The sequence below is a fragment of the Zerene cesonia genome, chromosome 11 (assembly GCF_012273895.1).
Source record: "Zerene cesonia ecotype Mississippi chromosome 11, Zerene_cesonia_1.1, whole genome shotgun sequence".
NCBI classification, from domain to species: domain Eukaryota; kingdom Metazoa; phylum Arthropoda; class Insecta; order Lepidoptera; family Pieridae; genus Zerene; species Zerene cesonia.
In genome coordinates this window covers 1167366-1183781 of record NC_052112.1, presented here as the reverse complement: position 1 = coordinate 1183781, position 16416 = coordinate 1167366, and the positions used below count along the sequence as shown (strand labels likewise).

The window sequence follows — 16416 nt, the reverse complement described above, 5'->3', positions numbered from 1 at the left end:
ATCACGTTCAACATCAATGTCATCAATTAAGTCAATGCCAGATGTCAAGTGATATTGAATGTCCAAATGTGTTTAATATTTATTAGTGATAAGGACTAAGTTATAAATAAGTATCGTAATTCGTTAGTATTAAATATTTGACGACTAATAAAAAATACCGTTTTAAAAACATCTTCCATCCTTTTGAACTGTGTACGCAGCATTTGTAACATTCCTGCAAAAGTTGATGATAACTGGAGTAAACTATTGAAATGAACATACAACGAATTGTTCCCAAAATTCATGGTTTCATTTCAAATTTAAATACAGTAAGTATTAGAACGTTTTCTACGGATTAAATTAGTTAATTTATCTAATTTCTGGCTCCTCCATCTTCACTGAAATCTATTACGCATATTTCATTATTATTATATTATAGTGGTAAACATATTATATCGTTATTTCAGTTTGCACCATTGTGTAATACGATACGGTTTCAACATGATAAAAGTAATATCAATGAACACAGAGCCAAAATTATGGCCAGAGGCTTACCAGAGAAGAAACCATTACCTGGAGTAAAGAGCATTATTTTGGTAGCTTCTGGAAAAGGAGGTGTAGGAAAAACTACTACAGCTGGTAAGATAAGATGAAGAAGAATAAACCTAACTCAGATGATAAACTGGAATCCTTTTTTCTATTTTTTAAATAATTTTTAATTTCATATATTTAAAGTTATAGTCAATCAGGGTAAATAAACAGGGGTAATTGAAAGCAATTCTCAATAAACTTTCAAGTATGTAAAACTAATTTATAGTTATTTTTTGTGTATCCATTATAATTTAACTCAAAAACTATTTGAGTCTTTAAATAAATGTTAAGCCATAAGTTTACTTTATATTAATTTTTATTGTTCACAGTGAATCTCGCATGTGCAATGAAAGTAATAGAACCAGATAAAGAGATAGGGCTGCTGGATGCGGATGTGTTTGGTCCTTCCGTGCCTCTCATGATGAATATCAGCGGAGAGCCAATGCTCAATGATGACAATCTGATTGAGCCTTTACTCAATTATGGTATTAAATGGTTAGTGAACGAAAAATATAAACTATATAATAAATACCAAAGAAAGTTGTCCATTATTGTCTAATGCTACAATCAATGATAAAACAGTTCATAAATCTTAGATTTCTCTTTAAGTTGTTTAAATAATGGTACATTAATATAAAAGTGTATTTCGTTCTATGACCAAAAATGCTCTTGTTGAGCAAAAAAATGTACTGTGGTCGAGGAAAGAGCCTCAACGCGAATTTCGTAATATGGCTTTATTGAAATCACTCACAATGCAGTGACACAATTCAGATAATTTATTGGTTTACCATAATGCCAGTCTCAAATACGCAAACCCACAAGTGTAGCACGACATTATCAAATGATTCTTAATACATCAACTGAAATCTTCATACATGGTACAAATCTTTTGAAGACTGTAACTGTAATATGAAGATGAGAAATTTAGAATATTATTTTTGACTATCTGAATTTGTGCTTACAGCATGTCAATGGGTTTGCTGGTATCTGGAGAGAATGCGGTGGTGTGGCGAGGTCTAATGGTGATGCAGGCGCTGGAGAGGCTGACGAGGAACGTCGCGTGGGGACCCTTGGACTGTCTGGTGGTGGACACGCCCCCAGGGACTGGGGACACGCATCTATCACTCGCACAAAACTTGCCTATTGATGGTGAGCATATTGAACTGAACTATCATCTTAGATTATATGATATTCATTTAGTGAAAATTACGTTTTTTGGCAAATCATTGGCATATAAAATTTATGCTTAAAACAATAGAATTTTCTTTTCATCAAATAAATAGAGAGCACTAATTTTGTAGGTACTTTATGGGTTCTTTGATCATATGTATTTATATAAATATCATACTTATTACATTAAACTGGCTGAATGGCTGTTAGTGATTTTTGCTTTGTTGTATGTAATCTTTTGGATTGAATAAATAACTGATAAAAAATGTGATAAATTGTTACCATCAATATATATCCTTTTAACAGGAGCCATCGTGGTAACGACGCCCCAATCAGCAGCGCTTCAAGTAGCGAAACGCGGTTTGAATATGTTCGAAAAACTCAAAGTTCCTGTCATCGGTCTAGTCGAAAACATGTCTCACGCGATATGCCCCAACTGCGGCACCAGAAATTTCGTGTTTGGCAACGAGACCAAACAGACTGCGAAAGAAATGGGCCTGGAGATCATAGAGAGCTTCGAGATCGACCCAAACATGTCTGAATGCATAAACAGCGGGAAACCAGCCATCTACGCGCTGCCCGACAGCGTTCACGCCGAGAAATATAGACACCTCGCCAATAGAGTTTTTAAATATATATCGGATAAGGACAAAGCAGAAGCGACGGCCGCTAAGTAGTGAATGAAAAATGTGTAGTTGTTGAAATTGTGTTTATTATATATTTTACAAATAAATCTGTTATATAAAAGATGTTGTCTGACTTATACGTTAAACACTATGGCATTCAGCTATCCCTGTTAAATGCGTCAATGAAAGGGAGTCCTATGGACGTAACGGAAAATAACAAAATAAAAATACTATAAAAATATTTTATCTTTTAAATATGTACATTTATGGTTATATAATATTAGATTTTCAATTTATGTGGCGAAAGTAAATCACGACTTTGAACTAAGTACAATATAATTACTGCATTTAGCGAATTTGGAATGGATTAATGTGTCTTAACTTTCAATTAGTCAGTTCTACATACAAACTCATATATCGTAAGGGACGGTCAAAGAAAATATAACAAGTCAATATAAGATAGTGTCTAAGTCACAGTAGTAAGTATATTACAATTTTAACAAGACAAGCAAACGGCCACATATTATAATAGAAAACGTGAATTTATAACAAGAAAGAAACGCTGAAAACATAGAAATATATAAAACAAATAGGATCATTGCTACATACTTAAAAGTTATGATTGTCAAAAATGTTAACACTGAACGCGTGTCGCACACTAGCCATTTACGCCGTTTCGATAGATAATATTTATATAATAAATTTGTAAAAACTTATTGATTAGATTGCGCGCAATTTAATACTTACAAATAAAGCCGTACTGATTACAATAGGTATATATATCCTTCGGTTCTAATTTATTATTGAATAATATTATACAATTAAGTCTCATTTATTTTCAATATTTTATATTTGTAATGAAATATATATTTATGCAGTACAAAGAAACCCAACTACACTACACAGAAAAATCATAAAAAAATAAAATTCACAACCTACCATACCTTCATAAGAATAACAAAAATCCGCCACAACATCACTCATTTAATTAAAAAAAAAAATTAAAAATCGAACGTCAATAGAAAATGGCGCGCAAACTAAACAACATGGCGTCCTATATGTACAAACGCGAGGGCCGCGAGCGCGCCACAACAACCTTACAATTAATATCAAGTCCGTACACAAGGGAGCGAGCGTCCCTACCACTTTTTCTTGTGCTCGTCCATACTGACGCCTCCAGGCCCGAGGTACACTATCATGAGGAGACCTCCGATCACGGATAGGGTCTGAAAAGTAAAATAAGCAGTTGGCAATTAAATTCATTAAAATTAAAAATTAAATAAAATATGAATAATGGTATACTTAAAAAAATTAATTCCATTCATAAATAGCTATCACGAAAATAATAATCTTAATTACCAAGTAATAAAATTTAATTTTTAGTTTTAATTTTTAGTTTTATAGCATTGAAATGCTTTATAAATGAGAAATTTTGAAAGAATAGAAAAAATTTGATCACGAGGCAGGATTCGAACCTGCGTATCTTGCCTAACCGTAGCAACGCCTAGCCTCTCGGCTAGGCGTTGCTACGTGATCAAATTTTTTCTATTCTTTCAAAATTTCTCATTTATAAAGCATTTCAATGCTATAAAACTAAAAATTAAATTTAACAAAGGCCGCGTTCCATCGATACAATATTGTAATCATTGAAATAATGTTTCGTATTGGTTGTGATGGTTCTTAATCATCTCAATAGATGGCGCGGGGTGCCCCTTAGGCACATGAAACCGAAGGAGTAGAATAAATTTGATTACTGTGGCAGGATCACGGGTGGCCGAGAGGCTAGGCGTTGCTACGGTTAGGCAAGATACGCAGGTTCGAATCCTGCCTCGTGATCAAATTTTTTCTATTAATTTTTAGTTTTATAGCATTGAAATTTCAAAAATTCGATCACGGGGCGGGATTCGAACCCGCGTTTCATGCCTAACCGTAGCAACGCCTAGCCTCTCGGCCACCCGTGATCCCGCCACAGTAAAACAAAAAAAAAAAAAATTTTCAAGTAATAAAATGTTACCCCATCATTTAATAATTCCCAAATAGACCTTAATCCCATTCGTAGACACAGAAGAAACAAATCATCTTCGAATGTACACTATATAAATAAAAAAAACATTGACTTGAGTTTTCCCCCGACTAAAAAAAGGTTACATTCTTATGAACACAGAAATTATTCACGCTAAACAAAAACAATTATATATATGCATCCAATCCCACATCTGTAGAGTCCAAAGTCCATACCTGGAAGAAGTCATACTTGAGGAAGTCCCTCAGCGGCTTGTACGTCGGCACCGCCCACCACGCGTTGTGGTACAGGTTCAGCACCGACAGCACCAGCACCAGCATCAGCGCCGACAGCTTGGTGCGGTAGCCCACCGTCACCAGGATCATGAGGATGCTGCCGAGCAGGTCTTGGACGATCTGGAACGATTGCGTTTTGTGGTGTGGGACTCTTTCGTGTTTGCATCGTGGACATATTTGTATACATTTTTATTATATGTTTAAAATATCAGAAATGAAATTTGAGGTTAAGAGGAAGTAAAACAGAAAAGAAAGTGAAAGTGTATTGATTTTTATATTTCTCTCACGGCTTTATAACACATTGATGTGTGAGTGAAATGAAAAAAGGTGTGTGTGCGATTCACACATGATACAAGTGAAACTTCAGTAAATCGACAAAAGAATGAATAAAATCTTATATATAAAATTCTCGTGTCACAGTTTTCGTTGCCAAACTCCTCCGAAACGGCTGGACCGATTCTTATGAAATTTAGTGTGCATATTGGGTATGTGTGAGAATCGGCCAACATCTATTTTTCATACCTCTAAAGGATAAGAGTAAGGCAGAACAGCGTTTGCCGGGTCAGCTAGTAGTATGTATATTTCTGTCTCATTCTTTGCCGGCTTCATTCTACACATTTTTGTATTTCTGTCTCTTACCTGTCGTTTTTCCGTTGCATCAGGTTTGAAATCACAACGATTCTAAAGAAGTTTCACTTTCAATAAAGTTTTCTCTCGTACAGAGTTATTATACTGTGTTATTTCATGCATAAAACAATAAAATAAAAACCATGCCGATATAATTTATAATAATAAATATCGGATGTCGTCGCTTCTAACCAAATAAGAAAAGTGAAAAAAAAAGCAACCAGGCCGGCGCGGAATGGAGACTAATAAAATATAAATAAAAATCATACTGTCAGGGTGCTATGTATTTTGTAGCGTTTTGCACGCGTTCGAGATAAGATGTAGTAAGCTCTTCAGACTTAAATCGAGATTCACCATATAAAAAGCTTTTCGCTACTGAGAGAATTTCCAAAATATTCTTGGTAGGTAATTACAAATATTTACACAACACAGCACAAACTTTCCAATATTGCGTGTTAAAATGATCATTTATTTCGTACTATTTTAATTTACAATTATTTTATGTTAAAGGCAATAAATAAATAAAAAAAAAAACAAAAAATAAACAAAAAGCAATAAAAAAAAGCAAAAAACAAAAAATTTAATGTATATTGTATGCAAAATGAAAAATTGCATTTAACATTATAACCGACTCATTGTATAACTCACTGGAGAATTCAGCTTAGTACCCAAGAAACTATTTGTAGCACACAGTGTCAGTAATGCTAACGAGAAAATGGCAACATAAATGCATTAATTATATGGATGAAACGTGATTAAATTAAATTCCGAGCTGGATTTTTTGTCCTGTCGCGTCACAGATTACTTATGGACCTACGTCATTCGCCCACAAGTAGTGCACGGGTCAATGGATACAATAATCGTTTAGGATGTTATAGACACGCAGCGAATGTTATATAATAGTATGATAATAATTGATAGGTAATGTTGAGAAGATTGATTTACTTTTAAATACGCCATTTTATGATATAATATATGCTTATCTATATGTTATACGTATTTCTGTATTTTTTTCGTGTGTTGGGTTTACTTCTTCTATTTATTTAATTTTTCATAATTACTCCATTCCCCACTAAGAACACAGATTTAATAAAAATAACTCTGAATAAATCGTCAACTTTCCCTAAAAACCACTAGGGATGTTGTTAATTTAACGATTTATAAAAAATATTAATTTTATAGCCAAACAAAAACATAATTGCATAAACTACCTAGCACTATCTTCCTACATCATATTTATTTTTTTATATTTGATAAATATTTCCGGTAATAATAAAAGAAGGCGTCATTTTTACAATGGCATAAGTAATTTGAGTTTCCGGTCATTCAATATAATTTAGGCATTTATATATTCATACAATGCGTCCATACGGTTAGCGTTATACCTTACAATTAATTTGAGTGTACATACACCAATAAATCTTTCCACTCATATGAACAAAATCTACCGATTTTTAAAGATTCTTTAACCATTAGAAACCTACATCTTTTCCGTCAAACGTATGTTATTTTTTATACCGATGGAGCCGATGCAGTAAAAGCTATACTCCACTACGTCAATAATTCCTACCTGCAAGAACGAAACTTCGAATCTCAACAGCGTTATAAACATGAAGGCCAATAGGATCCTGCCAGCGAGCTGGAGGTAGGTCTTCGGCTTGTTCTCGCCCAGCGAGGGCACTCCGGCGAAGAGACTTCGCCCCTCCGCGCGGGCCTCCGCCACCACCAGCAGCAGAGCGCCTATCAGCGCCAAGTTACGTAGCAAGAACTGCATGTCCCATAGTATACTGTATGCGAACGTCTGAAATTAATCATGCATATATTATAATTTATTTATTAAGAGATAGACAACATGCAAATAGCTTATAACTATGTAAGTGCAATAGGCGATCTTATCGCTTTAGAGCGATTTCTTCCAGACAACTTCGGGTACAATAGAGGAATAATACATAGTATAAATACGTGAACAAAAAAATTACTCTTTGAAAAATAATTAGTATTGAAGATTAGAATGGAAGTCGGTTATATAATGCATCAAAATGCATAAAATTTCAACCACGATTACACACATTTGACACACACACACACACACACACACACACATTGTTACTCTTTTGTCTATGCTTACAACAATTGGAACTATAATTCTTTTCTACAAATTTGATTAACAGCGATTTCTTTTTAAGTATTATAAGATTTTATTGAATCTCGTATTCCCATTAACGTTCCTAACATGTACGCATGTGTGCGTACGGCCCTGTGTACCGACAGAGCCGGCCGAGACGAGGAAGAGATAATTATTGTACTACTAGCTGTAGCCCGCGAAATCACTCGCGTGGTACCCGGAGCAAACGTAACCTAAACGTAACGTAACGTAACGTAAATCCAGAATATATTATATCTCTATAAAAAATTTCATACAACCACGTTAAGCTACATATTTTCACGTGAAAGAGTAACAATCATCCATCCATACATACATCCATCGATACTTACAAACTTTTGCGTTTAAAATATTAATCGGATGTTTGATTGTTTAACTGTAAGTCTGTTAAAAATAGAAAACGATAATCCAATTCACACTTGGCTTTCAATAGGCCTTTTAAACATAATTAATTATCTGTAGACAAAGCTTTATTTCCATTCAAACAGAAGCCATAACACCTGTGACTTTGCAGTTATTTTACCTTTGTATGATTGGCCACGCATCCGAAACTAATTGTTGTTTACAAATTCAAACAATTATATATTGAAGTAGAGTTTTTTAGGAGCGCTTTTAAATCGCCATAATACGAAGATTAAAAAGATACAAAGCAGTGGTGGCTCAGTGGTGAGAGTGTCGGACTTCGAAAGCGATAAGTCGCGGTTCGAGACCGGGCGAGCGTGCAGGAAATAAATTTATTTTTTTAATTTATCTGTACATGTGGATAACATCACCACTGTTTAAAACGGTGAAGGAAAACATTGTAAGGAAACCGGCACGTCCCAGAATCAAAAGTTCGACGACATGTGACATCTGCCAACCCGCACTTGGCCAGCGTGATGGATTATGACCTGAACCCTTATAGGAGGCCTGTGTCCCAGCAGCGGGAACATGTATGAGCTGATGATGAATACGAAAAACCTACAGACTGCAAAGATACCTACTAACTAAATTGGCATATATAATGCGTTTATCGCTACCCATAAGGCAATGACCCTCATTTCTACATCTTAAATCAAAGCGTTATCTTCAATTAAAAAAAAAACCACCACGCGTTGAAAGTCCTTTTTAAAAATGGAATAACCATACTTTTATTCATCTTATCTGTGACAAGGGTCGTTCTGAAATGGACGTTCAATAAAGAACATCGTTACGCACTTAGCGATTATAAAAAGAGCACCTCAACGATGATTTGCAATTCGTCTCGTTAAATGGTTGAATGGCCCATTCATAAACATTTCTCGGCCTATCGATAAGGTCGTTCTATCAAGAGAATTGGGTTAAAGCAAATAAAAAACACGTGTGCAAGGAAGCTGAGCAGCGGACAAGTGCATCACATAGAAAAACTACTAATTATTTAATACTTTTATATTTGTATAAAAAATTCGTAATTTAATATAAAATCTAAATAAATGTATAATGCTTTTATTACTACTAAATTTATTCAACTTCTTCAATACAGTCTGTCGATAGATTATGAATTTTGATAAAATAGCACTCAAATTTTATATAACACTCTATAATAAAGCCTCCAAGACCAAACACGAGCAAAATATTGTTACAATGTATAAATAATTGTAGCACTACATAATGCAGCTTGTTCTAAATAACATTGATACGCAGCTATGCCCTAGGCATTGTGTAAGGTCTAGAACGAAATGCGACACGTGGCGGCAGCAAAGCGTCTAGACTGTAGACGCACACGTGTTCTTACTTGCGTACCACTTTAGAAAGTGACTGGACGGGAAAGTCATGAGAAAATAATTAAATATGGTAAATAGGCGTAAAAATAACATGTCATTAAAGTCAAATAGTTATAAATCTCGCCTAATATTGAAATAATGTTAAAACCGTAACGTGATATATCGTGAAGTATCACTACATAGTATAAAGCAAAATCGCTTCCCGCGTCTGTCCCTACGTATGTATGAACACTAAGATCATTACAACTACACAACGGATTTTGCTGGGGTTTTTTAATAGATAGAGTGATTCAGGAGAAAGGTTTATATGTATAATAACATCTATTAAACTACTCCGAATTCAACGCGTGCCAAGCTTTATTTATATAATATTACTAGCTGCGCCCCGCGGTTTCACCCGCGTAAGTCCCTATCCCGTAGGAATATCGGGATAAAAAGATTGCCTATATGTTATTCCCGTTGTTCAGCTATCTACGTACCAAATTTCATTGCAATTGGTTGGGTAGTTTTTGCGTGAAAGAGCAACAAACACACACACATCCTTACAAACTTTCGCATTTACAATATTAGTAGGATCTGAAATTATATCTATTCGCAACTACATTCAAAGACCCATTTAAGAATCAGGCCACCTGCTAGCTAACTTATTCCACCCACTGTTGGTGTTCTATGTCTGAGAGTCAGCGTGATGAGAAAAAAATCGTCTAGCCTTAAATGTAATCTTCGATACGTCATGCGCTTTCGAGTAGTTGCCTCATTTGACGTCACCAACAACGGTATAACGAACGGGTTATGCCCGCAACAGGGCCGCGGACATACATGCGAGAGTCTCGGCCTTAACTTTGAGGATGTAATCGGGTTGACAAATGACGTAAATAAATTGACGACAACAACGACAGGTTAACACAGCATATGTCACACTCTAAGCAAATTGAAATACACTAGCATTGAATCGCAGCTTCGCTCCCGTAGCATCCGAAAAAAGTAGTCTATTTATTTATATTTATCCACTTACTTCGTTTACTTCACGACCTATAGGTTTTATAACAGTGTACAATTTACATAGTAAGACAGTCACATAGGTCGTAGCTATAACCTAACAATGCAATTATTTTGTATATTTTATTATAATTACCTGCAGTACAACGATGAAGAACAGCACACCGCAAGCGATGTCCACCTTCCACCTGCCCAGTACCATCACACATCCACCCAGTTGTCCGAAAAGATTGACTATCTGCAATATGAATGATCAATGTAATAAACCTTAACCTTGCGTAGTTTAAAACAAACAAAAAAAAACTTTAATTTCAGAATCAGCTATATCTCCTTACAACTTGGCCATATAAACTCAAACATATTTAATCAATTAGACTACTTCTAGAAGCATCTTTGAATCGTCATAATACATGCAGTTTAAACATTTATAGTGTTATTACACAAGAATTACATTGTACGTAAAAAACAGAGTACCTATAAACTCGAAATTGCTTAATTGTTTAATCCTGGCGATCCTAATGAGAATAATAAGAAAAACTCATGACATTATTGTATTGTCATCGATCCATTATAAGTGTAAAAAGTTTGAATTAAATCTATCCGTTCAAAGTGGGTCAAAATCAAGCCTAAATGAGTTGGTTACATACAAACTTACAGATGAAGCCGATATAAGCGTGTTTCATTACGACATTGTTTTTTGTAATGATTGAAATAAAATAAACACTACATTTTAGGTTGTGATAAAGTTAATACGTTTCTGAGAGTATCAGAATTACTATCTTTATTTATATTGAGTTAATACAGACATGATATAGGTTTACGGTAGTGCTTGTAAGATTTGAATCTTAATATAAATAGGATAGAGCGGCTAGATCTTAATTTCATTATATAAAATATTTCAAAATGTTATCTACATATATATGACGTACAACTGTAATAAAAACTAAAATAACCACGCAGTGTATCAGTGCGATGATATAAGCAATAAGTGACCATATATACATTGTAATAAAAATAATTCAAATAAACCAACACTATAACAATATAATTAAAGGAATTCTGCATAAAAAATATAACGTAATGTATGTCAGTGTGATAAATAATAATGATTGAGTAGTACCCTCGTACGTTCAATGAGGTCACAAAGAATATAACGTGGCAGCGTATCCTAACAGAGCTTGTTTCGATCTCTCTTTCGAACTTTATGAGTTGTTGAAAAATAATTACACGGCATTGTATATAATGTGGATAGTAAAAAGACAGATATAATAGGATAACGTAGAACGAATAATCAGACGATACTAAAAGGATATGCCTTTTGCGAACTTAATTATTTAAAGTAATAAACAAAGAATGATTTAGGTTAAGTAATTATAACATAAGGGAGGAGCAAAAAATAGTAAGTCAATTGTGAAAAGATTTTTGTCAGCACCCAGCCCTGCCCGGCGATAGGCGTAATGGATATGCACTCGCACAAGGGGTTGCGGAATTTCCCTATTTTATAAATCACTATATTGATTTTTTTATTTTAGTACGAGTATCCGAACATTGTTCTAATATCAAGCTTATGAGTGTACGTACCTATGTATTTATGATAATTTTGTGTACGTATAAATATGTATATTGTATATTAACTCAGTTTTCTAAGTATCAAAATCGCCTGTTAGCTTTACCACCACCTTCTGTGATTCATTCATTCTTTTCCCATTCTCATGGTATCATCCAACTGTATTTTTCGACGCCTCAATGATCATTTCTACTTGTAGAATTGAAAGGGACATCAAATCACATTTAGGAATGCCAACACGTCCGTTAAGGTAAGCGAAAGTGCTATTAACGTACAGCTTTTTTTTGCTTCATCTTCATCTAGGTATATTGGTCACTATGGTCAAGGCCGATCGCTTGAGCAACAATGCGATGCCATTATTGCGAGTTCTGGTTTCGGATGTTGTAAAAAACCATTATATTACCATATTTAAATATAAAAATACGCATATTTCGGGCAGAATTTAAATTTATGCGTATATTAACATAATGTTTAAAGGCGTTATAGGTGCAAATATTCATTAGAATGATGGATATATTTCTATTATCCAGTAAGTAGGTTTTTTTTATTTAATTAAATTAACTCTGGTGTCTTTGTATCTGGATATCGATCCACCGCAGGGTCAATAAAGACCGCTGACAACAAAAGATGTCGCCATCTTTAATGCACAGATTATATATTTCGAATTTGGAATGCATGCAAACTTTTAATCCTAATCTGAATATTATGATATCTAAATAATTGATATCTTATATTGAAAGCAGAGATATGTTATGATTACATGCATGACGCTGCAAAAATAGGCTACGTGAAACGATATTAATTAATGTAATCGAAAATTAAATAAAATTAGGTTTTTAATAAATTGCACAAAGTATATAATTTAATAATTAAAATATTATGATTTTATAATCATCCAAAGGGCGTTTAAGAATATCGCTATCTTAAAAGCGTGGTAAAACGGAAGCTAGCTTATCTTGATATTTTGTAATGAGTACTCTAGTAAAAAAAAACCTTTCACAACATTTACAAAATTTATTATACTGTTTAAGCATTCGTCAATAATTAGCGTAATTCATGAATTATCAATATCACTGTTGCACAGATAATAAAAATCAACTTCTCAATCATACCAGATAACAAGTTCAAGACTGAATTATATGTATTGATAGTAAGCTGTATTGCCATATAAAATAAGTATTGTGTAAGCGAGTGCTGGTATCAGATAACACGGGTGCAGTGCAATCTTTACAAAACAATTACCAAACTTACTGACGCTGAAATTGAAATTTACGAAATTCTATTAAATTGAAATGTAACATAATTTGAGAACTTGAAGATATTTTTTATTCTGTTTCAATTTAATCAATAACATCATTGAGTTGGGTCAAAGACATCAATTAGAATAAATAAAAATATGTGTACAGCAAAATTAATTTTGTATCATGTCCCTATTGTAACTGATATAATATTAATGACATACTATCTTGGTTATAAAAAAAATTACATTAATTTTAATAGCACTAAACTTGGCAGCAAGTAACACTTCAGTACTCAGTAGAATCAAGAATAAAATGTTTTTAATGATAGATATTTATGACTATTATATACTACTAGCTGCGCCCCGCGGTTTCACCCGCGTAAGTCCGTATCCCGTAGGAATATCGGGATAAAAAATAGATGTTGGCCGATTCTCAGACCTACCCAATATGCTTACCAAATTTCAGAGGAATCGGTCAAGCCGTTTCGGAGGACTGTGGCAACGAAAACTGTGACACGAGAATTTTATATATTAGATATATAAAATTCTCGTGTCATTTTATATATCTAATATATAAAATTCTCGTGTCACAGTTTTCGTTGCCAAACTCCTCCGAAACGGCTCGACCGATTCCTCTGAAATTTGGTAAGCATATTGGGTAGGTCTGAGAATCGGCCAACATCTATTTTTTATCCCGATATTCCTACGGGATACGGACTTACGCGGGTGAAACCGCGGGGCGCAGCTAGTTATACTATATAGATACCAATACATAGTTTTCAACACAAAAATGTTTGTTAAATTATTTAAATATTAGTTATTTAAATGTTCAATAAACAATTTGATTCAGTAAATTATGGAATGACATATAATTGTAAGCTGTTACCTTACAAGGAAGGAATTATTAAGGATGTTAGATAACTTAATAATTAAGGCCAAATAACTACAACTACATGTTTTATACATAATATAACATTCCACAAACTTAAATTATTATTTTATTTAAAAAAATCAAATTTATGAAACTCTAATACACTTTATCTATGTTGGTCTTTGACATTTAATAATCATCTCAACAATTTTAACATTAAATAAATTGAATATGAACAAATTTCAATTAAATGACTCAAATACTTATTGTATGAAAATTACAATATTGAAGTGGGGCTAAATAATATAATTTTTTAACAAAAAACTAAATCACCTTTTTAGTCAGGCCTAGATCAAAATTTAATGAGACCACAGATAGAAGTAATCATAAAAATTGGTTCACTATGTGAAGGTCTGAGATAGCAAACCAAAAAAATAAATACAGTTGAATCAAGAACCTTTTTTAAGTTGGTTAAAACAGATTCCACACATACACTATGCCTATTATAGATAAAATATAAATCAACCATCAAAACAACTTATACTATATACTCACAACAAACATGGTAGCGAGGAACTTGCCGCAGCCCCATGACATATCCATGTAGTCTCTCTGCTCCGACCACTGGAACCACATTCTAAGGCCATCCTCCAGAAATGTGGATATGAGGCACAGTCTGGCAACTGTTGGTAACACATTCTTGCCTTTTCGTATTACCTATTACCGAAAACAATAAAATATATCATTTAGTTTTCCTGTTTATTCGTTGATATTAATATATTTTATTGGTTGTTAGTTATATTTATTGCATAAGTTTATTTTATAATTATTTTATAAGTTATTCATTACAATTGTATCTATTACAGATGAGAGATCCTATCAATGGCCAAGTTTACAGAAATTACAACAGTATTCAGTTAATTTCTGTATAAATTTGTTTTCAATATTCAATCACAATTTATGATAAAGAAAGATTATCAATGTGAGATCCACTATAATTTACATTGCAAACAGAGTGTTAAAATTGCTCAGTTCTTTTAAAATACAACATGTATTGATGTGTAATCTTATCTATTGACAAAATTGAACCCGTATTAACATCTAATGAATAACAATTCAAGAAAGATAACAACATATTATATTATGGTATAACATATACTACCACACAATATAACATGATAACATATTTATTGTTGTATATATGTATGTTTTATATTAATAATCAGTAAACACAGTGTTTGAATATTTAGAAGTAAGGATAATCAATATTCTTAGATATCTTTTCATAGATTACTTTAATTTGGTGTATTTGTTATTAATAGATTTAATTTTTTAATTTTATAGAATTGAAATGCTTTATAAATGAGAAATTTTGAAAGATTAATAGATTTTCTAAAGTATTCAGCTATGGATACAATGTTCTTTTTTGTAAATGGTCCTCCATTTACAAAAAACACAATTATCATTAGGTGAATTACAGTATATCTTACTTTATATCAGTTAAGATAAGTTTTTGAAAGATTTATAAATTAATATTAAAAATTAATAGAGCATTCCATAACCCCAATTCTATCAGAATTCAGGATATACATACAAATTATCATACGAAAAGTGAAAGTAGAATCAAGCCAAATTGTTAAACTACTAAATACAGGAAACATATATTTCATATATTATATTGCTATTTCTGTTCATTGATTAAATAATGTTTCAATTTTATTTGTAAAAGCAGTATATGTCTATCAAGATTTTAATATTGAGCTTATATTTTAATAAATTCTCTACCACCAAGTGTAATATTGTAACCCGAAAACTTTCACTATTGGTTTCACTATTGAAACATAAATTTCATGGGTTTCTCATAGATTTTAAAACATTAAATAGTTTCAATAGTCACGCAAAAATATAAAATGTTATCGCATTATAATAAGTTAAGTGATACGAATAATATCTTTTTGTAAACCAATTCATTCCACCTGTGGAGTTACATTGCTTTACTTCGTATTAATTGAGCATTACGTCTCGGAAAAATTGGACATAGTTGGCATGACTAGATTTTTTTGTAATAATTATAATTGTAGCCAAATAGGATGATAAATCTTGAGCCAACAAATAAGTTCAGTGACGTGACAGAAATATCGAAAGTACACGTCGTATTAATTAGATAACGCATTAAATACAACGAAACTACAATGCTAAAATACCTGATCTGCTACGTCTTCAGCAGTCGCAACATATTCGTTTGGAATCTGCATTTTTCACCATAAATTCATTAACACTATCACCTAAACGAAATTTCACTGTCGTTACTTGGAGTTGTCGTTCGGCGAGTGACGTGTGGACAGTTGGATACACTTCCTGTCCAACAAGTAACTTTTTACCCAACACTACAATATGATATGTGCAATCTTTGTTTTTTGACACAAAAGTTTCACAATAATTTATTTGTTGAAAATTGATAGTCAAAGTGCCTTGTACGTTTGCGTATATATAAGGTGGTTTAAATAAAATAAAACCGGATGTTTTTATCGTGAATATACTG

General features: G+C 32.9%; 2 protein-coding genes across 2 annotated transcripts; one reads left to right on the top strand and one right to left on the bottom strand.

The window, feature by feature from the left end:
• The first annotated feature begins 36 nt into the window (after nt 1-36).
• On the top strand, nt 37-2588 carry LOC119829932 (iron-sulfur protein NUBPL). Its single transcript, XM_038352672.1, has 5 exons — nt 37-308; nt 447-618; nt 900-1065; nt 1535-1719; nt 2047-2588. Exons 1-5 carry the CDS (start codon nt 252-254, stop codon nt 2415-2417), a joined length of 951 nt encoding a protein of 316 aa, XP_038208600.1. The 5' UTR covers nt 37-251; the 3' UTR covers nt 2418-2588.
• Nucleotides 2435-16337, bottom strand: LOC119829933 (surfeit locus protein 4 homolog). Its single transcript, XM_038352673.1, has 6 exons — nt 16079-16337; nt 14430-14591; nt 10333-10434; nt 6862-7092; nt 4605-4784; nt 2435-3592 (listed from the first exon to the last, which is right to left on the bottom strand). The coding sequence occupies exons 1-6, from the start codon at nt 16127-16129 to the stop codon at nt 3506-3508; spliced, it is 813 nt and encodes a 270-aa protein (XP_038208601.1). The 5' UTR covers nt 16130-16337; the 3' UTR covers nt 2435-3505.
• Between the last annotated feature and the right edge of the window lie 79 nt (nt 16338-16416).